The sequence below is a fragment of the Cibotium barometz genome, chromosome 28, assembly GCF_041138505.1.
Source record: "Cibotium barometz isolate CiBa-2024 chromosome 28, ASM4113850v1, whole genome shotgun sequence".
Lineage (NCBI taxonomy): Eukaryota > Viridiplantae > Streptophyta > Polypodiopsida > Cyatheales > Cibotiaceae > Cibotium > Cibotium barometz.
In genome coordinates, this window is record NC_141073.1 from 23,525,478 (window position 1) to 23,546,908 (window position 21,431).

The window sequence follows — 21,431 nt, forward strand, 5'->3', positions numbered from 1 at the left end:
TGAAAAGCTATAAATTATACAAGAAGTTCTCTTAATAGTATAATGATGCATGACACATGAATCACACAAATGATAGAAACACATGAACAAAAAGGGAAGGGCCCATTGCTAATACTTTGAAAAAAGGGCATTGTTCTTACCATATATTTTGTCGTTTTGTCTTCTGCTTCTATCTCCTTCTAACATAAGCAAATGACATAAGCAAATGACATCATACATTGTTCTTACCATATATTTTGTCGTTTTGTCTTCTGCTTCTATCTCCTTCTAACATAAGCAAATAACATCATACATGACAACCTCTTATAATGATACCATGATATATATTGCACATAAGAGACATATATGAAGAGAATGGAAGGATACTTTGCATTGATTCTTTCCATATAATTTGTGGTTTTGTTGTACGCTTTTAACACAAGCAAATGACATAGACATGTGTTATAAAAGAAAGGGCTCAATCCATACATTCTTGGTGCTAGTTCTCATCCAACTAAGACTTAGTTTTTTAATGTTCTTTTTTGATCCAACCTCGACGTTATGAGTGTTTAAGTGGATGGGTGTCAACTCTCTCTCTCTCTCTCTCTCTCTCATGTGATTCTTGGTTTTGTCTCTGGAACATTAAAATGATTTATATGCATTGCTCTTATGAGACACATGGAAGCACCCATATGTTTGTTTGAAAGATAATTCAAATCAAAGAATAACTTTAAGACTAATGTGTAAAAGGGTTGGCTTGGGCACATAACACATAACTTGAGTCATGTGTACAAAGGCTGTGCAAGTGTGTACATACTAAGGTGGTAGTTAGAAGTTAGGAACTTTAGCTGGTGTGCCCAAGATGGGGGGAGAATCTCAATCTTGTCTCTTAGTTGGGTATAACATTAATTTGTTGGTGTGAGAAGTATCATTAATAAGCAACTGACAGAGGGTAGCTTTTTGTGCTGTTTTTCTGTGTGCACCCTCTTGGTTGTTTCTTGCAAATCCACAAATGAGAACCCAATCCCCCCCACTCATAATTGACAGGCATAATTAATCAGTAGCAGCAGAGCCAGCAACATCAGCTCAGTTCTCAAGGAGATTATACTTGCTAATTTGGGGTTTCAAGGAGACTACTGTTGCTAATTTTTGAGATTAGGCAAGGAAACATGTACAGTCAAAGCAAAGATTGGCAGAGAGGAGATGCAAAGCCTGCTTTAATGGCGAGAAGGGATCCATACGAAGTCTTGGATGTGCCCCGAGATGCATCTGAGCAGCAAATCAAGGCGGCCTACAAAAAATTGGCACTTAAGTAAGCATTTTCTAATCCGTTTTACCCGTTTTTCCCTTTAATTTGTAGCATAAATACACGGATTAGATTTGGCTTTGAACAAATATTTAAAAATAAGCCCCTTTTTGTGGTGGAAGCATTTTTCTTTTTTGTTTGTATGGAAAAAATAGTTTATAATTTGGATATATCTTGATTTTCAACATGAAATAAATTTAGAAAATGATGAAATGGATTTTTTTTTCTGATACCACCCAAAGTGGTAATTTATTGTTTGTACAGAAACTTAGTCAATACGTTGCTTAAATCCAAATCAAAAGCAGGTGAGACATTAGCAGCAGACAGTTGAGCTTTATACAAGAGCACATGCTCTAATGCACACACCATGCCATAGCGGAACAAGTGTCCCGAGCATGAAGTACCATAGTCCCATAAACGAAGAAACTCGGTTCAAGACATGTCTCACGTGGTGCGTGATGGCTGAGGTGCCAATGTTCTCTTCTGCACACATGACAAGGATGCAGGAGAATCAGCCTGCACGTGATGGGGTGAACACATGAAAAGGATACATGAGATTCAGCTCAAATATGAGAGGCTGACCGATTACATACAAGGAAACATGAGGTTCAGCCTCCACATGATTGGCTGACTGGATACATGATACGTGGGTACATGACAAGCAAGATTCTTGTAGGAAAACATGATATGCTCAACTTAAAGCTCTTAACAAGCTCTACCCAATAATTACATGACAAGTTTTTTTTGGGTGCCAAAAAAGAGACTTCTATCAAGTATGAGGCAAGAGGGCTGAAAGAACTCGGCCAGCTTCAGAGTGGGATTTGTACTTGAGTTCGTGGGAAAGCGGGATTTTGGAGTGCTTCATCTCTACATTTGACATGCAAGAATTTCCTTGAGCAGCAGATCAGCTCGGGACAGAACTGCCCAGTAAGTTCCCCTATTGCCTTTCTAAGGCATTAGAGGGCCAACTGGAGCAGTAGCTTTTCCAATTACTCCTCCGAGATGGATTTATCCAGCCCTCATCCTCGTCCTTTGCTACACCTATCTTGTTTGTGCAGAAGAAAGACAAGTCCGCACGATTATGCGTGGACTACAGGGCTCTTAATATGAAATGGATCTAGACCAAATATCAAAGAAATCAACACATAAAGTCCAAATCTAGTATCCATTTGATGAGCATCAAAAACATATAAGAAATCCATGTGATTATGATGAAAAGAGAAGAAATCCACATGCACATGTAGCAAAGAAGGTATGTGCATAAGGCCTAAGTGATTTAACCTCTCACCATGAGGATGGCTTTCAAGCTTGCCATGAGCCCTAGACCATGAAAGGCCATCTCCATGAAAGGAGCCAAGAGTACATGTAAGTGTCCAAGATATGAATGACCAAAAGATCCCTACAATGAACCCAAGGCCCTATTTATAGTAGCCTTGCCCATGGTCCATTATTTACATATTTTGGACCTTAGTTTTGCTTCATTACAAACCATCCCTTCCCAAAGATTTTGTCCTCAAAATCATACAAGATATCTACAATTCAACATAGCCTCAAATGAAATCAATGGGAAGTAATGAAGGCCCAAATATGCTCTCCAAGAAGTCCATGAAACTTCATCTCCAATGCATGTGTGGAACTGTTGTGGTAGCCCTTGTTGTAGATGAAATCCTTTGAAAGAAAGTGAAATCTCCATGGAATAGGCCGCAAATGATGCATACACTTTAGCCAAACATGTCCCGCATCATATCCTTCCATTGTGATGACCAATGAACCTTGTTGGAGTAGAGCATCGACCCCAACAATGGACCTCTCCAAAACTGTTCCAGAAATTACAGCATGCCTATAATCCAAAGTATTGCCCATTTTCTCCATACAATTCATGCATATTGTTGCACATACTCCAAAGATTGCCAAGTAGCCTCATCCATGAGCAATGTGGAACTAGACCCTCCAATCATGAAAGAAGTGCTCTTGAAACATAGTGGACTATTATGGTAGCCTATGTCGATGTCGAAACCACTTGCAAATATCTCATGAGAACACTTCAAAATGAGCCCTAAATGACATGTGCATGATGCCGAAGCATCTACATAACATAAACTATCATCATAGTCACCATTAGAGCTCATTGAGATCACCAAAAGACTGCAAAAAGTGCCTTTGCCAAATCTGTCCAGAAAATTCCAGAATGCACGTCTTCCATTGTAGGAGTCATAAAAGCCCATATAATGAATATCAAATGGCCCAACCACATCTTCACATAATAGAGCTTGTTGTTGCACCTAAGAAAGTGGTTGCCATGCATCCTCATCCACAATTAAATCCACTAAAAATGTGAACAATCCTCTCATAGATGAATCCCACCACTGGGGTCAAATGGAAATGTATCCCTTTGAAATGCCTTGTCATCCACACTGTGACCATTATTCCAACCACCGAGGTCAAATGGAAAAGCTATGAGTATCGCCCCGAAGATGAGGTAATCCACACAACTACAACTGCATGGACGAAATGTAAATCCAAGCCATGAATCCAAAACAACAGCTATCAAACTGCCTGGATCAAATAGAGAATAAAGAAAGCCCAGGTCGGTGACGCGACTAACCAATCCTCTTGGGTCAAATGGATAACCACAATGTAGATCATCCAACCATGAAACAAATGTGTGACCTCTTGGATCGAAAGGAAGACATAATGGTGCATCTAATAATCCGGAATACAAACCCAACACCATCTCTGTATGAGGTACTCCATCATCAATGGTCATAGCACCGAATCCTCATATCTCATAGGAATGGCATCTATAAAATCTAAAGGCACATACCTCATAACTAGCATCCCCATAAGCGTAGGTGTCATTCTCAAGATCGGCATGTTTGCTACTACCAATGCATACTTCATCATCAACATGTAGAGCATTGCGTAAAATCCATGTGATAGTCATGATCAATAGGAGTAGAATATGTAACCTCAAGACTATCATTATCTCCATGAACAACATGTGTACTACCCATATCTGCATGTTCATCAACACAGGCATGGACAATCTTGTCACGAGACAATTCTCCCTTGTATGCATAATGATCCACATCTTCTAATCCTTCATAGTCAGACAAGAGACAATCATATGTCTTCCAAATCTAACTTGAAAATGGATCATGCAATGCATTCTCATGAATCTTCCACGAACCACTCGATGTGTCACCTAATGCATGATTATCCAAGGCATGGTCATCACGTGTATCACCAATAAATGAGTCATCATCCCATTCGTCATCAACAAATGAGTACTCATCCAAAATGTCATCAATGACTATGTCCTCACAATCTCATGGTGTCATATCATGAGCTGAAAATTTCTCAATCAAAACACTTATGAAAGCTGTCCAATCATACTCATTTTCAGCTTGCGTACCTCCTTTAACCACCACGGATACATTGGTGACTTGTCGAGAAAGATTTGGCAACAAAGTATCTTCATCTTCTTGCTGTCCATAAATTACAGCAAGTGTCTCATCCACTTTAACATCCACAATGTGTGCATAAAGACCCACATAGTCATAATCGATGCAATGACCAAATGTGATAGTGAATGGAAGTCCTCTTTTGCATTTTCTCAAGCCAAAATCTTGCAACATTGAGTGCATAGTAGATCTTGCTCTTATACTGTTACGACCCTGTGTTTTTCCCTCTGGACAACAAGCAGGTGGGCACGGGCACGGGATGGACAGTGTGAATAGGCATCAGTTGGATGTGAAAAGGAAACTCATGTTGGTGGCCAGCTCAAGTGTGAAAGGGGACAAAAAGGGACTTTAAAATTTATAAGGTTTTTAAACCTTTGATGGCTTAAAATATTAATATATTTATAAGCATACGTTTTGCTGTTGCTTTTGGCGTTTTTTTTGATGAAAAGCGTATCACCTCTTTAAAAAAGGGCGAAGGGTGGCGGATTGGAGGTGTGTCACTGTGTGGAGTCATCGTGTGGTACAGGCGGCTACTAGGGGGCTACGCGAACATGTGGAACAGGCGGCTGCACATACGTGTGGTACCGGTGAGGCGCTACTGCGCGTGGGCTACAACCGGGTATGGCTACGCATACGGACTGCATCCAGTCAGGCAGCCAGGCAGGTGACCAGGTGGCTGCGCATGGGCTACTGCCAGCAAAAGGCGACCAGGTGGCTGTGTGTAGGGGTTGCTGTCAGTCGGGCAGCCAGGCAGGTTTCAGGTAGAGGCTGCACGTGTGGAAGACCAAGTGGCTGCACATATGGGTTGCAGCTAGCAACAGGAGCCAGGCGGATGCAGGCAGGTTGCATGTGTGGAAGCAGCCAGCAAAGACATCTCAAGGTGACTATTGGGTTGGACAACATGACTCTATCTCTCTCTTGGAAGAAGGTGAGCTGAAGGAGGCACCGAGGGACTAACAGCCAAGGGGTTTCTCTCTAGCAGACGTTAATATATCATTTCATTTCATTTCATTTCTCTCTCTCTTTGCAAGCAGGTTTTGTTTATGAGAATAGGATGCAGAGGATCAATCTACATATGCACAGGATGATGTTCTTGGAAGAGATGTGTGTTGCTCTTCGTCTTGGACCTATGTGTATTCAGGGATTGCTTGACACGTCTCTGTCTTTCTCTCTCTAGGTTTTGGCAATCGTGTTTTGATGGTATATCTGTCATGGAAACAGGACATTGGTTTTTCGAGAAGAAACAGGACTTTGGTATCGAGGAAACAGGCCTATGGTTTATGGATACATGTCTATGGTTTATCAGATACAGGTCTTTGGTTTCATGTGGAAAGCATGTCTTTGGATTTATGTGAAGAGGTTCTAGTTTTCTCGAGGTTACATGCAAGCTGTGACTATAGGAAGGACATGAGGTTTGGTACAGCCCTACTAATGTTTGGGAAAGGGTTGTGGGATCCATGATAGAGGGAGAATGGTTGATGATGTAGACAGAAATGGTCACAGCTTCTCCCCAGAAAGAGGGAGGAAGATCGGAAGAAGAAAGCATGGTATGGGCCATCTCCTGAGCAGTCCTATTTTTACTTTCAACCATGGTATGCTAAGATTGATGCATTCTTTCTTTCCCTTGGCTTCCAAAAATGCTTTGCAGACAACAATCTCTCTGTCTTTGCCGAGGATGCTTTTGTCACATGTGGAAGCTGTGGGAGTCGTCTTTCAGCCCAAAACACCATCTTGGAACATGCTGATGCAAAACGCATGCAGAAGAGAGAGAGAGAGATAGCTGAGTATTTAGTATATTCATATAGTACAAAAATGTAATACAGATCTTGCAGCCATAGGCTGCCTTCATGAAAAGGTGTGTAACCTAATCTATGACTCGGTCCTGGCTGGACTGAATGAGTCTCAACAATGAGCAAAGTCGCCTTTTATAGGCCCTGGGAAGTCCTAGTGGATTGGCTGATTGCTAGTCGGCTAGGTCTTGGACAAGGTCCAACAGATTTGCTTCAGCCGACAGCTCCTTTGCTCACTCATGCGCTGGCGGACAGCACCCTTGTCCACCAACAATCATTCCCTTGCCAAAAACAGCAACGTCTGCTCCAAAATCAGGTTCCTATCTGTGTCTTTATCTTGTTGCCTCTTTAGGATTAGTCTTGGGATTAGCCAGTGCATGTCTTGCACATGACATCCTCCTCTACTAAACTTGATGACGGGATTCCAATCTGCGTTCTTGGGGAACACTATCTCTGGTCTTCTTTCCTAAGTATTGAGTTTGGCACTCTCACTCCACCCTTTGGAGGATCATCCTCCCCTGGAACCGTTGCCTGAAAGCCTTTCTTGGTGTGCCCCAAGTGGCACCCGACTCACATGACTGCCATTCCCTTGGGTTTTGTGGAACACTACCAACCTCTTGGGAATTTCTTCCATGTCTCGTGTTTCTTTCCTTGTGTCATGTGCACAGTGTGTATCTATCATGTGCTACACGCACACAAGACTAGCTTCGAGGTTTGGGGAAGCTTGGAGCTAGGCAGGCTGATTGGCGAGCTGAGTTAGGGATAGACTAACGGGCGGGCACCCAAGTATGGACGGGCGGGCGCCCAAGTGTGGACGCCTGATGACCGGCCAAGAGCCTATAAAAGGGTGGCCAAGATTAGTCATTAGTTCATATAGAGTCTCGCGTGTCTTTGTGAGAGCTCTATGGTCAGGAGCCTGGATCTAGTGCAGACATGCACCTGCTTTATGCAGTCGTGGCCGACAGCAGTCTCGAGGCCCGCGAGGGTAGCTTCGTGGCGGTATGGGACATCACGAGGTAGAGATTGGTCGGTACGTCCATCTAGTTAGCTTAGCTTGTGGCTCGGTGGGGACAGCCAAGACTTGTGGGCTTGCCCACGGTTATCAAGGTTGGGAGGTGAGTGAGTCCTGCACCCCCTTCATGTTTGTTTGGTTTGTTTGCAGGTTTCGAGTCTTGTACCAGGAGCATTCTACGAGGTGATCCTATGGGGATTTGACAGTGGTATCACAGCAAGCCGCAAGAACGAGCAAGTTGGTAGGTAGAGAAGATGAGGTCTAAGAAAAGGTATGAGTTCGAGAAGATTGCTGTTTTTCTGTATATACTGCTGTTTTTTCAGATTCAGTATGTTGCTTTTGCATCGTAGGAACCCGTGATGAAGGTGTGGTCTTGTAGGGTTGTTGCTTTGCAAAGAAGAAGGCTAGATATGTTTTTGAACTGTATGAATAGTTTGAAGAGAGAAAAAAGAAAAAGCCAGTCGGGGCAGTAGCGCTTGTGAGGTTGTAGCGCAGCCTTATGTGCGAAGAAACCAGCCTGTGCACGCAGCCAGTCATCTTGCACACGTGGGCTGCTATGCACAGCCAGGCGCAGGTGGTGCATCGTAGGCAAGCTGGCGCACGTGGACAAGCGAGTATCGCAGCCAGGTGGTACACGTCTCACAGTTGGGCTGTATGCGAAGGTGCAGGCGACAGCCGATTGCAGGCAGGTACACATGCACAGGCAACAGCGCTGGCAAGCGGATGGACGGGTGGCAGGTAGGTGGCGCTACGTGCTGCAGAAAAACGCGAAAAGCGTGGTCGCTGAGTGTTTTTTTTAGCTTTTGTTTTTTTTAATAAAAAAAAAACACTACCGTGTGCTTTTAGCGTTTCCACGTGCGCCTAAGGGTTTTATTTAACCCACACTTAGAAGAGGGGTTTTAAAAACCCATGCTTTGCTTATAAGTGTTTTTTTAAAGAAAAGCAGAATATATATATATATATATATTTTACCAAAAAAAAAACACAAAAGCAAAAGCTAAGTAAGCTTTTGGGGAAGCTTATAAATTCTCCTTAAGCGGGCTTCTTGCCACACATCTCTCAAGCTCTCAAGCTCTCTAGCACTCTTCCTTGTGCAAGATAAAACTTTTCTCTCATCTTGCCCTCTTCAAGATGTCGACCCAAGAATCCGAGTTGGATCCCATTCCCGAACGTGAAGACTTGCCGGCTACGGAAGCCACCGATGGCGATCTTTTCGACGATTTTGTTTCAAAATCAGATTTCCAAGAGTTTAAAGTTGCTCTCGAAGCTTCTTCCTCGAAACGTCAAGCACAAATCGCCGTGCAGATGTAGGCTTTACAGAACTCCATCTCTTTGTTGACTACTACCCTATCTACTCTTTCGGATATGGATACTTTGGCATCTGCTTTAGGCTCCAATATCACTCCATAATAGTTTGGGGGCGAGCAAAAGCAGCGTACCAAAGAGATAGTGGACACTTGGCTATATAAGTGGCAAGTCCATTTTCAGTTTCATCCATATGACGATGGGTGGCAAAAAGATCCAATTAGCAGCAGGTTTCCTCTCAGGCAAAGCTTTGCTTTGGTGGAAAGAACTCAACCCTAAACCAACAACTTGGGGACAGTTCGAAGAAGTCTTCAAGAAAGAATTCCTCAAGAAAGAGGATGACTATGATCTTGTTGCCCTGTTTGCTACTTTGACCATGACCTCGCAGAACCTCACTTATGAGGTCTATCTCTAGAAATTCAAGGTCTTGCAGATGAAAGCTACGAAGATGAATTTCGGAATTCTTTTTAGGTTCTTCGTAGCGGGTTTACCCGATTCATACCGTTTACAGGTTAAAAACAACAAATGCAAAACTTTGGACGAGGCCATTCATTCCGCTCGTATCTATGATGATACATCGGTCTCTTCCAAGTCTAAACCCGCGACCGAGTAGGGGAACAAGCACAAAAGGAAGTTCTTTGCACCGATGGCTAGCACGTCAGAAGGAAAGTCTTTGGACCAACCTTCGAAGAATTCAACTTCGACCCAAGCGAAGAAAAAAGGTCTCCTTAAGGCTTTGAAGCTCAAGGAGGGACGTTGTTTCATCTGCGAATAAAAAGGACATATGCATAACGAGTGCCCGAAACAGAAGGGTGCAAAAACCAACGCAGGACCCAAGCCAAAGGTAGCTAACCAGTTGTCTTTGACAGGTACGTCAGTTTACTGTACTTTCTCGCCCTAGTTCATGTTTTGATTGTTTGTTCAACTCTAAAGTTTTTGGCTTGCATGATCTTCTTCGAGTTTATGGAGAAGTGAATGGCCATAGAATCCACATTCTTCTAGACCCTGGCAGCTCACACAACTTTGTTAATTACAAACTTGTGCAGAAATTGGGTCTTGACACAACACCCAACGATCATACCTATGAGGTACGTCTACCTGCGGGTCGGCAAGTATGGGATCGAAAGGTGGAGACGCTACCGATCCGGATTGAGGACTAGAAGATACTCTGGAATGCTATAGCCTATTACTTGGAATAACGATCTGGATATAGCCTTCAGACTTTTGAAAGATAAAGTCAAGGAAGCACCTATCTTAGCATTACCCGATCCTAGTCGGCCTTATGTTCTCGAAACTGATGCCAGTGACTATGCAATCGGGGCTGCTCTATTTCAAGATGGTAAGACTTGTTGCTTTCGAGAGTGAAAATCTAGACGATACTCAATTTCGTTGGCCAACCCTTGAGAAGGAGCTTTATGCTGTGATTCACGCTCTCAAGGTTTGGAGACATTATTTATATGGCTCCAAGTTTGTGGTATGGACTGATCATCAGTCAATTGATCAGTGAATCAAGTATGTGTGTGATGCCGATGATTTGAGAGAAAGGAAAGCTCGATGGGTTGAGTTAATGCAAGATTTTGATTTTGAGATTCGTTATAGAAAAGGGTCCATGAATAGTGTGGCAGATGCGCTTAGTCGAGTTAGAGAGGTGAATATTTTGTTGTTCACCGAGATTACTACTGACTTATTTTAGTCATTGAGAGGGCTTTGCAGGACTGATAGTTATTTTGGTCCATTTTGGCAGAAGATCCACGACGGGAGCTCATTGATTGACCAAGACTCGATGATTGAATAGCCTACCATTCAGGCTGCAGGAGGTCAGTGGATGATTCGGAATGGTTTACTATTCCGTAATGACAAAATTTGTGTACCACAGATCCCGGACATTAGGTCCAAGATTCTTAAGGAGTGTCACGACGCCTCTTTTGCTGGACACCCTGGGGTACACAGGACATTATCGTTAGTGAAACACACTTTTTATTGGCCAAATATGAAAGGGTATGTAGAAGATTATGTTCTCAAGTGTCAAGTTTGTCACGCAAATAAAGATGAACGCTTTAGACAGGCGGGGTTGTTGCATCCTTTGCAAATCCCAGGTAATAAATGGGAAAGTATTTCCATGGATTTTATTACCGGATTGCGAAGAACAAGTCAAGGCTACGATTCTATTTGGGTTGTGGTGGATCGCTTGACAAAAATGGCTAGATTTTTACCGACCCGGAAGACCATTACAGCTACGGAGTTAGCAAGACAGTTTATCGAGCAATTGTTTAGACTGTACCATGTTACCGCAGGACATAGTCAGTGATAGAGACTCTAAGTTTACAAGTGACTTTTGGAGGCTTGTTTTTGAGAAGTTGGAAACAACTTTGAATTTGAGTTCCTTAGATCATCCTCAATCTGATGGCCAGACTGAAAGAGTGAATCAGATTCTGGAGGATATGCTTCGAGCATATGTCTCCAAAAGACAGAGTTCATGGGAGGATTATCTTCCTATGTTAGAATTTGCATATAACAGTACTAAGCATACGAGTACGGGTTTCAGTCCTTTCATGCTTATGTATGGTTTTCAACCTAGATCACCTGTTATAGTGGGATTCTCAGGACTTCAGCATGATGCAGCACGTAATGTTTTGCAAGATATGCAAGAAATGTTACAAGTTGCGAAGGAATCTATTAGAAGTGCTCAAGATAGAGATAGATTTTATTCTAATAGACATCGTTCACCCAGAGAGTTCTCTGAAGGAACGATGGTGTATTTGCGAGTTCCGAAAGATTCCGAGACTTTACGCATAGGTCGATCTCTGAAATCATCCCCTAGATATTGTGGACCATTTCATATTATACAACGGGATGGTTCCGTCGCATATGAATTTGATTTGCCTTCTCATGTGAAAGTTTATTCTGTATTTCATGTCAGTAGACTTAAGGAAGTACTGGGTGGAATAGACCAGTTAGTTACTCCTCAAGAGATCATAGATGTCGAGGACATGACATTTGTTCCACACGAACTTGAAAAGATTCTTGGATTTCGTGAAAGAAGATTGCGTAATACGCTTATCACGGAATACAAGATCAAGTGGAAGGATTGTGTTGAGGAGGACGCTACATGGGAGACATTGACTACCCTTCAGAGGAATTACCCTGGCTTTTTAGTGAGCTAAGGAGTGATCTCTTAGAGGAAGGGGAGTATGTCATGTGCACAGTGTGTATCTATGGTGTGCTACACACACACAAGACTAGCTTTGAGGTTTGGGGAAGCTTGGAGCTAGGCAGGCTGATTGGCAAGCTGAGTTAGGGATAGACTAACGGGCGGGCACCCAAGTATGGACGAGCGGGTGCCCAAGTGTGGACGCCCGATGACCGGCCAAGAGCCTATAAAAGGGTGGCTAAGGTTAGTCATTAGTTCATATAGAGTCTCGCGTGTCTTTGTGAGAGCTCTATGGTCAGGAGCCTGGATTTAGTGCAGATGTGCATCTGCTTTATGCAGCCGAGGCCGATAGCAGTCTCGATGCCTGCCGTGAGGGTAGCTTCGTGGCGGTATGGGACGTCACGAGGTAGAGATTGGTCGGTATGTCCATCTAGTTAGCTCAGCTCATGGCTCGGTGGGGACAGCCAAGACTTGTGGGCTTGCGCACGGCTGTCAAGGTTGGGAGGTGAGTCAGGCCTGCACCCCCTTCATGTTTGTTTGGTTTGTTTGCAGGTTTCGAGTCTTGTACTAGGAGCGTTCTACGAGGTGATCCTATGGGGATTTGACACCTTGGGCCTCGTACATGTGCTCTTCCTTGTACCTTGGACCTGCGCACCTTCATCTGGGATTAATTAGTGTTTAGCCTTGCTAAGTCTGATACTAAAACAATGTTGCCTGGTCCCCACACCACCAAAAGATCAAGACACAAGCAATCATTTCATCCATGTGCGATGCAGTAATGGTGGGTGGGACATGGGCGACAACAATATCTTAGAACTTGCTCGAGGCTTTGATACTAATGTCACATCCGGAACCTCTGGGAGTCTTCTTTCAGCCCTAAACACCAGCTTGGAACATGTTGATGCAAAACGCATGCAGAAGAGAGACGAGAGAGAGAGAGAGCTGAGTATTCAGTATACTCATATAGTACAAAAAGGTAGTACAGATCTTGCAGCCATAGGCTGCCTTCATGAAAAGGTGTGTAACCTTATCTATGCCTAAATCTACGACTCGGTCCTGGCTGGACTGAATGAGTCTCAACAATGAGCAAAGTCGCCTTTTATAGGTCTTGGGAAGTCCTAGTGGATTGCGGTCGGCCAGGTCTCGGACAAGGTCCAACAGATTTGCTTCAGTCGACAGCTCCTCTGCTCACTCATGCGCTAGCCGATAGCACCCCTTGTCCAGTACCAATCATTCCCTTGCCAAAAACAGTAACATATGCACCAAAATCAGGTTCCTATCTGTGTCTTTATCTTGCCTCTTCAGGATCAGTCTTGGGATTAGCCAGTGCATGACTTGCACATGCCAGCTTTGATCTGTTTGATCGTCTTATATGTTGATGATTTGTTGATTACTGGCTCTCATCTTGCCAGGATTGAACAGCTTTGGTCAGATTTAGCTCTCACTTTTGAGATGCCTGATTTAGGACGACTCCACTACTTTCTTGGTATGGAGGTCTATTAGAATCCTAATGGAGTTCCTTAGCCAGTACAGATATCCACAGCAGCTCCTGGAGACATTTGGGATGACAAAGTGCCGTCCTCTTTCCTGTCCGAGGATCCTAACTCCAATCTATCCCGAGAAGATTCTACTCCCATCTTTGAGGACAGTATGCAGTACCGGAGGCTTGTGGGCTCTCTTATTTTCACTTGACTCATACCAGGCTCGACATTTCTTAAAGGGTCAGGGGGAGCAAGACGAAGAAGGAGGGGAGGCAGCAGGGAGTTGCACGCAGGGAGGGGGGCGGAATGCTGGCGACTTGTTGGAGGAGGGGGGGGGTGCGGGGGGCTGGTTCGCAAGCTCTCAGTTCGGAAAAAATGTTGCTTGAATCATTTGGAAGATAACTTGAACTTTCCTATTGGTATATATTCCTTAAATGGAAGGAAAAGCTAATGAGAGAGAGGAGATGTGTTTGGTCTGTAAGCAAGTATCTAACGAGTCGTCCATTCTATGAATGCCTTGTATTACTTGGACAAATAGGAAAAACAAATTTTATAGTGAGCAAGGACGCTAAGCAAGAGGCCCATGCTAGAAAAGTTTCCTATATCGCAGCTATTGTAAACTGAATTTCAGCTCAAGGAAATTCATAAGAAGAATTTTATTTTAAACTTTGTCTTGAATTTAAAGTAATGTTTGGAAAATAGTACTTAATTTCTTTCTACTTTTAATATGGAAAGGGTGTAAGTACTGTCCTGAAGTTCCTTTTGGGAATGTTGCATATATGAACACGGAGGGCGCCAAGCATGAGCATTGATGGTGCTTATTAAAAGAGTTCTGGAGCATAGGCATTGATGATGTCAGGAACCCCATGTCAAGATTGAGTTTCACTAGCTAGGTTGTTGATGTACACTTAGTAATGGCTGATGTTGTTTCGGAATAAACAATACCCTAAAAGAGGCAGCCCTGCGGGGAGGGGAGGGGGCATCATTTTCTTGTCCCCAGTGTGGTGTGCAGTGTATTTGCATAGTACTCATCATTTGTGTTTTGATTTATTTTATTTGAATGTTTTAATCATTTAAGTCAATAATCTGATCTCTAGCAGGGCAAGGCCTCCTTGAGGAAGTAAGATGGTGCCATATATAGCACCACACGTATCTAAAAAAATCAGTCCGGAGGCTTAGGAATTGTTTTAAGGTTTGACCTTTATCAGCCTGCTAGCTTACTCTTGGGTGGGTACAGCTATCTATGCCTGGCTGTTGGAGGTAGTCTTCTGCTTTTGGAAATAAGATCTTCAGGGTTGAAAGGAAGAGGAAGGTCTAATGTTGAGATAATAGAAGTATAGATCTTTCTTTGGTGCTTGGACAATTGAGAACCTGGCATATGCACAAGTATTAGACCTTGCGCTATTTTGGAAGGCTTCAGTATGGGTAAAGTATACCAAACAGGCCAGGCACAAGGTTCATTATTGAGTTTAATTCAATGTCTTTTTGAGTGCCTAATTTTGGAGCTCAAATTTGCAACAGGTTTCATCCGGACAAAAACGTCAACGATGTAGAGGCAGCTGAAATGTTCAAAGAAGTAGCATACTCCTATGGCATATTGTCAGATCCTGAAAAACGGCGACAGTATGATCTAGCTGGTTTTGAGGTAAATGTTCTGGTTTCCTGTTCGTAGTGTGATCAAAGGTATGAAAGCTGTGTAAAATTTAGTTTAGGGATGCCACTGAGAGTACTGAAGATCAAGCATGTAATATCATGCCGTTACTTGTTTTGATAAGGCTGTTGACATGGATGGCCTTGAGATGGAACTTGACCTTTCAAACCTTGGTACCGTCAATACTATGTTTGCGGCCCTGTTCAGGTGTTCTCTAGCACCTCTTAGCTCAGCTGCAAAATAATAGATTTGAAAATTGTGATCTTTCTGTGCAAAGATCTGAACATGTATTGATTAAAAATTCAGTAAGCTTGGTGTGCCCATCAAGACGTCAATATCTGCTTACGTGCTAGAGGATGCTCTCCGTGGGACAGTCACAATCAGACCACTTCCATTGGGCAGACCTGTATATGACAAGGCCAGTGCTTTCTCTGCAGAATTTGCAGCTGTATTTTAAGTCTACTTGTTTTCAACTAAGGTTTGTATATTTTTTATGGACCTTCATCTCAGCAGGTCGAGAAGCAAAGTGCTCATTTTTATGGAGTAACTATTTCAGAGGAACAGGCTCTGGCTGGGGTTGTGGTTCGTGTAATATCCCATGCACAAAGTAAATTTAAGGTGGGTTGTATGCATGCATGCATGACACATGTATGCACGCTCATGCGTTTGAGTGTGTTTGTGTGTGTGTGTGTGTGTGTGTGTGTGTGTGTGTGTGAAGGTCTCTTCGTACACTAACTCGAATAAAGATTGTCAAGGGTTGTATTACTCATACTTATATTGAGGTTTTGACTTTTGGGATGCTCATTCAGAAAAAAGCTGGCAATTGTGAAATGCAACTAAATGTGGGGTGTTTGGCAGCTTTTATTCTTTGAACAGGAAGAGAATGGTGGTTTGGGCTTGGTTCTGCAGGTAAATTAACCCCCTTGCACATACGTGGATTATTGCTGTTTTAGCACAGTGCTCTCCTTGATCTCAGTGTTGATTATTTTGAGGATCTCATCACTTGTTTTTAGGTAAGTTATTTGGCAATAGAAGGTTGTTGTCACAGGTGGGTTCACACAGCTTTACGATTCGAGAGCTGGAGCTCCCCCCGTTCGAATACCTGCTGCTGCCATTGCTTCAGCGCCCGCGCACCCCCCCCCTCTCCCTTAGCTGCCCTGGCCTTTGTCCCCCCTTGTGGTGCCTCCCGCCTGTGCTCCCCATCCGCCGTCTGCCTGTCCACCCCTCGCCTTCCGCAGCGTCACCGCCTCCTCCATTCTTGGCGCCACCCAGCCTCCCCCCTTGCTTTCCACACTTCCGCCTCACCAACCCCATCCTCTTCTCTGTCTCTCTGTACAGGTGCTTTCAACTTTTGGGCAGTCTCCCTTTAGGCAAGTTTCAGAAACTTCTGGTCTTCAAACCTCCAGGAGGATTCCATGGCAGCCGCGACCAAGGCCTCCGTCCCTTGCCTTTCTTTCTGAGAAGCAGACCTCCAGCTCCTCGTTTTGACAATCGCATCTTTGGGGGCCTCCACCTTGGTTTGCAAGATTGTGGGTAGCTGCCGGGCACGTGGACAGCTCAAGGATCTGTTACAGGCAAGCCTTCTTGGCGAGCCTGGAAAGATCATTTCTTCTTGACCCAAGTATTTAGGTCATGGATCTTTTGATCTGTTTCCTTCTTGGATCAAGATTGGTTTGGCGCAGTACCTCCTAGAGCTTTTGCTCAGGTTCTTTTAAGTGTTTGGGGGGGGGGGGGGGGTGGGAAGAGTATTAATAAAATCAGTTATGTGAAAATCTGTCCTAAATATAACCCCTTTTTCTTTACAAACGTACAACCCTTTCATTTTTTGAAAATCACATACAAGACTCCTTAAAATGTGTTTGTGAAAACCCATCATGTTGAAGCTATCTCATATAAATTTGGATGGACCCCCTGAGCTCAAGTCATACACTGAATCAACCACTCAAAGGTTGTCTTGGAATTTTGTACATGACCACGCACACCCACATGTGCATATTTATCTGTTGGCTTCTAGGATTGGGATTGGTTTGTGGTAGTAGCATCCTTCTGGAGTGGTTATTTTCCGTTGTCTCAATTCATGCACTGCCTCAACTACTTTTAAGTTGTTCTATTGGAATTTATTTTCTTCGGTCGCTTGCATAGAAAGCTTATGCTTGCATGCCAAAGAAGGCAGGCGCATAATGGTTGCAAGCCATTTTGGTGTGGTACATTGCTGTACTTTGTGATTTGAACAAATGTGCTCCATAGAAAGTTTCTTAATCTGCTTAGACAAATAGAACTTGTTTTTTGTTGGTAGGTTGGATTTAATGGATTACTGAGACATTTCCTTGCAAAGCCTACAGGAGGATAGTATGAAGACTGGAAAGTATACCTCAGCTGGGATGTACTTTCTGCATTTTCAAACTTATCGGCTGGACTTGCCCATGAATGCGGTGAGCATCATACATGTAGTACATGTAATTGGCATTAATAGGCCACCCTCTTTTTGTAACAGAATATCAAGGCAGCATGTGTGCTACTAGTGGTTCACATTTTTTGTATTTCTGACCTTTTGAATCTCTCATCACCCCACCGTATGTTTCTAAACTCGTTTGTCGGTGCTTCATATTCGCTCTTAGTTGGCCATGGCAAAGGACCCAGAGGCTGCTTTCTTAAAGAAGCTGGAGGGTTTACAGCCATGTGAAGTATCGGAACTGAAAGCGGGAACACATGTATTTGCAGTTTATGGTAGGTGCCCTAGGTAGGCAAGGATTAGCTTGAGATTTCAAATCATTCGTTTGTGTGCAGGTATTTGTTAAAGCTGTCTCTCTTAACAGGTGATAATTTTTTCAAGAATGCAACTTATACAATTGAAGCTGTTTCGGCGGAAGACTTCAAGGACTCTACCGAGAAGCTTAAAGATATCGAAGGACAGTTATTGAGCAAACAAAACGAGCTGAGGCAGTTTGAGGTTGAATACAAAGAGGTGACTTTTAATGCTGAATGCTGTGTCTGTCTGAGGATTCTCAACAGTCCACCAATGACAATCCATGGAAACATTATATTGTAGATTTGTTTGTGAGTTATATGCATACATACATGCAACGTATGTACGTACATATACATAGAAACATGCACACATACATCCATGCATCCATGTGTGTAGGTGCATGTGTGCGTGCTTGCATGTATGTATGCATGCTCGTACGCTCGTGGCGTGTGTGGGTGTGTGCGTGCATTAAGGTCTCACGCACACGTGTGCACGCGTGCAGTTTTTTTTTTTGGTGAAACCACTGTTTTATCTTGTATTCGAGAACCCTCAAAGTGAGAGGCTCTCATTAAAGTACATCTTAAAACAGTGGAAAAGCACTTCATAGTTCTGCTGTGATCAATCTGCTGCAGCTCAAAATTGTCATGCAATGACTGACGCAATGATTGATGGAAGTAAATATACTTGTTGATCGGAGGTTGTGCAAACACCTCATAATTACAATCCAGCCATATTGTCCATATAGCCCAATATCTTGCCCAAGCAAAGAAAAGAGCATATTCCTGCAGTGTGGAAGGATATCTTCCAAACATCCAAAACATTTTCCCAAATGTCACCCCAAGGAATCTTGTTTGCATATCTGAAAATAGACGATTCAGAAAATCCCTTGTGTCAATGCGCGCGTGCGCATACACACACGTCACACACATGCATGCATGCACAGAAGTGTTGGGTCTCCACTCACCCACTCGAGTGAGATAGCCACTCAGGCAAGGGACCGCCGTCACTTGGATTCATTATGAGTTTATCATTAATGATAATGATTAATGGGTTGTGACGATTATCATATTAATCATACATCATTCTATTGAGATTTTCAATAAAAGTATTGCATCTAATAATGCTATTCTGGCAAAAGCGGGGCAACTTTTTTTATAATATATCTGAATTCCGGGGGTTAATTTTAGCATTTGTTTGGCTCTGTGCTTAAGGGAGTCTAGTGTAGTCTTGATGTCTTGAAAATACTATTGGCAGGATTTGTGTACTGTGGATTATTGAAAATTTTGTTTGGCTGAGCTGTGCAGGTCTTGGCACGGTTTACAGCTGTCAGCAACAAGTTCAAGGAAGAGCAAAACGCTGTGTGTCTTCTAATCCTCTATTATGAAGCCTAATAAAAAAAAATATTGTTTATGATACGAAAAAATGTTGGGGGTTTATGCAAGGGGGTTTCACTTATGTTAGGCATATGTCAACGGGGGGTGCACAATATGTTTTTTACACACACTGGGTAAGAGGGCTTTTAGGTACTAAAAGTATGAACTTTATTGTATCGTAGAAGAGGGCAAAGGGTATTTTTAGGGGGCTATGCATCCAAGCAGTACCCCTTTCATTTTTAAAGTGATATACATGAACCTTCCATAGAGCCCCCCAAAGACTAATCTGAACTTACCCACCAAGGTAAGCGATGTGTCAATGACAAATTGAATAACATCCACCCTATACGTGATTATCAAACAAATCTTTACACGAGGGACCTCACTTCAGCTGCTACTACTTGTGAATGGTCCAGTTTCAATGCCAGGTAATAATATGGTGTCTATTGTACAGCTATGGTACAAATACTAAAAGTATTGATCAGGAGAACGTAATCAAAAAAGTAAAAATATAAAATATGCTGAATCACAGAAAAATCATGCAAGGAGGTGGCGTACGAGTTGTGTTGGGTCTCAACAGTCTTTTGGAAAATTTTGCATTCCTTATGGCACATTACAGTATCGAAACAGATCAGGGGTTTCAGTTTGTTCACGGAATGCAACTATGTATGGTACTAGTCTGTGTGACCCATCATATCATGAGTTCCTTACTGCCTGATCAGATGCTCTCTTTTATCTAACCCCTCATGTATGTCATACAAAATTTTGAAAGGACATCTTTTTAGAGACACTTGTTTAACACCAGTTTGTTGTGCTTATGTTGCATGCTAGGTGCAGATGTGCATGTTCTGTAAGTGCTTTATGTTGTCCCAAATGTTGTTGGATTCTCTGTATGAAACTGTATTACTTGCATGGTTTTAGGTTGAAGACCTCCTCAAATCACGCAACACTGTCCAGTCCTCTTTCTCCATAATCTCACAGCTGAAAAAGCATTCAAGTAAGAGCAACTTGGCTTCACAGGGCAAAGCGGGGTCTGAAAACATTGGGACTTCTGCAGATGACATCTCAAGTGAATCCCGAGATAAGGCTACCAGCAAGAAGTGGTTTGGAGTTCATCTCAAAGCCGAAAGGAAAGCTGCATAAATGTATATGCTTGCAGAGAATCTCGATTTCTTTCTGCGCGTCTCCAAGTTCAAGAGGAGGAGGTCTTGCTGTTGGGTCAATATTCTTATTGTTGAGATTTGTAGATTTGTCACCTCACATGCTATGGGGTCAGCTTCATTATATATATACATATAGCATGCTTGCAGTGGTGCTGGGTATGTGATGCTGTACAGGTCTCGGTTTGGGTCAGAACCTGCATTGTGGACACCTGAAATTTTACTTGCTATCCAGAAGAAGAGCTTCTGTTCAGGATTTTCTCCAATTCATTCTTTTGATAATGTTTTAATGCTGCACGCACTTGACCTTATGACAGCATTTGCAACTCCCTCTTGAAGATATGGGCAGCATCATGCCTGCTGTATACTTGTACAGCCCATAATTTCAGATACCTTACTGTACTCTGATTTTTGGAGTGACTTTCTAGAAGACTTTGTAACCTAGCTTATGGGGCAAAAATTACTACCAGCATTGTATTCTTTGAAGATTTTTTTCCTGTATAGTGTGTGGAAACTTTGTATGCACAGAAGGTCCTTTTGGATGTGCCGTATTGGACCTTATTGATTACTCTTGCATGTGTGCAGTAGTTTGCTTCGTAATTCTATGAGGGTGAGCAAAATCAAATTCTATTTGCTGAGTAGGGACTTTAACATAGAGACATGGACAAAATTTTATCACCTTTGGAACAGTGAGCAAGCTTTATGTGCGTTAGATGTGAACTTATTCCATGTCCTCAAATCACCCTTTTTTTTTCCCCAAGTAGACTGTCCTGAAGCCAAAAGCGTACACCCTTCTTAAAATGTTGGCAACAAGAACTCCTCTGCATTTTGTACACCAAAGATTTTTTTTTCTCTGGAAAAAAGATCCTTCTATTAGTTGTATGAAAAACCAGCCAGTAGGCTGAAATACAAGCACATATCCTCTAAAAGACAACAAAGCTCAAGGAAGGATAGTCCTCTCCATGGTTAGGGAACTACCTCATACAAGAGGCGGCGGCGGGGGGGAAAAT

The 21,431-nt window shown here is 42.9% G+C and overlaps 1 protein-coding gene across 3 annotated transcripts; it reads left to right on the plus strand.

The window, feature by feature from the left end:
- Positions 1–738: 738 nt before the first annotated feature.
- Positions 739–21,018, plus strand: LOC147622661 (chaperone protein dnaJ 15-like). 3 transcript variants are annotated; one of them, XR_015269473.1, is made up of 12 exons: positions 739–1,291; positions 15,010–15,133; positions 15,264–15,346; positions 15,446–15,557; positions 15,653–15,757; positions 15,998–16,048; positions 17,482–17,571; positions 17,758–17,866; positions 17,956–18,104; positions 19,193–19,689; positions 19,794–19,927; positions 20,183–21,018. XR_015269473.1 is itself a non-coding variant. In XM_086822218.1 (11 exons), exons 1-11 carry the CDS (start codon positions 1,149–1,151, stop codon positions 20,402–20,404), a joined length of 1,245 nt encoding a protein of 414 aa, XP_086678344.1. In that variant the 5' UTR covers positions 739–1,148; the 3' UTR covers positions 20,405–21,018. The 3 variants fall into 3 exon arrangements, 2 of the variants coding, with proteins under 2 accessions (XP_086678344.1, XP_086678345.1); XM_086822218.1 differs by lacking the exon at positions 19,794–19,927 and having other exon boundaries at positions 15,650–15,757; positions 19,193–19,246; XM_086822219.1 differs by lacking the exon at positions 19,794–19,927 and having other exon boundaries at positions 19,193–19,246.
- The last annotated feature ends 413 nt before the right edge of the window (positions 21,019–21,431 follow it).

Bases quoted from the DNA above. Each gene is read 5' to 3' on its own strand.
- LOC147622661 (XM_086822218.1), top strand. From the start codon at position 1,149: ATGTACAGTCAAAGCAAAGATTGGCAGAGAGGAGATGCAAAGCCTGCT. The intron at 15,134-15,263 runs GTAAATGTTCTG...TGTTTTGATAAG, and splicing joins ATGATCTAGCTGGTTTTGAG to GCTGTTGACATGGATGGCCT. The intron at 15,758-15,997 runs GTGGGTTGTATG...GGTGTTTGGCAG, and splicing joins ATGCACAAAGTAAATTTAAG to CTTTTATTCTTTGAACAGGA.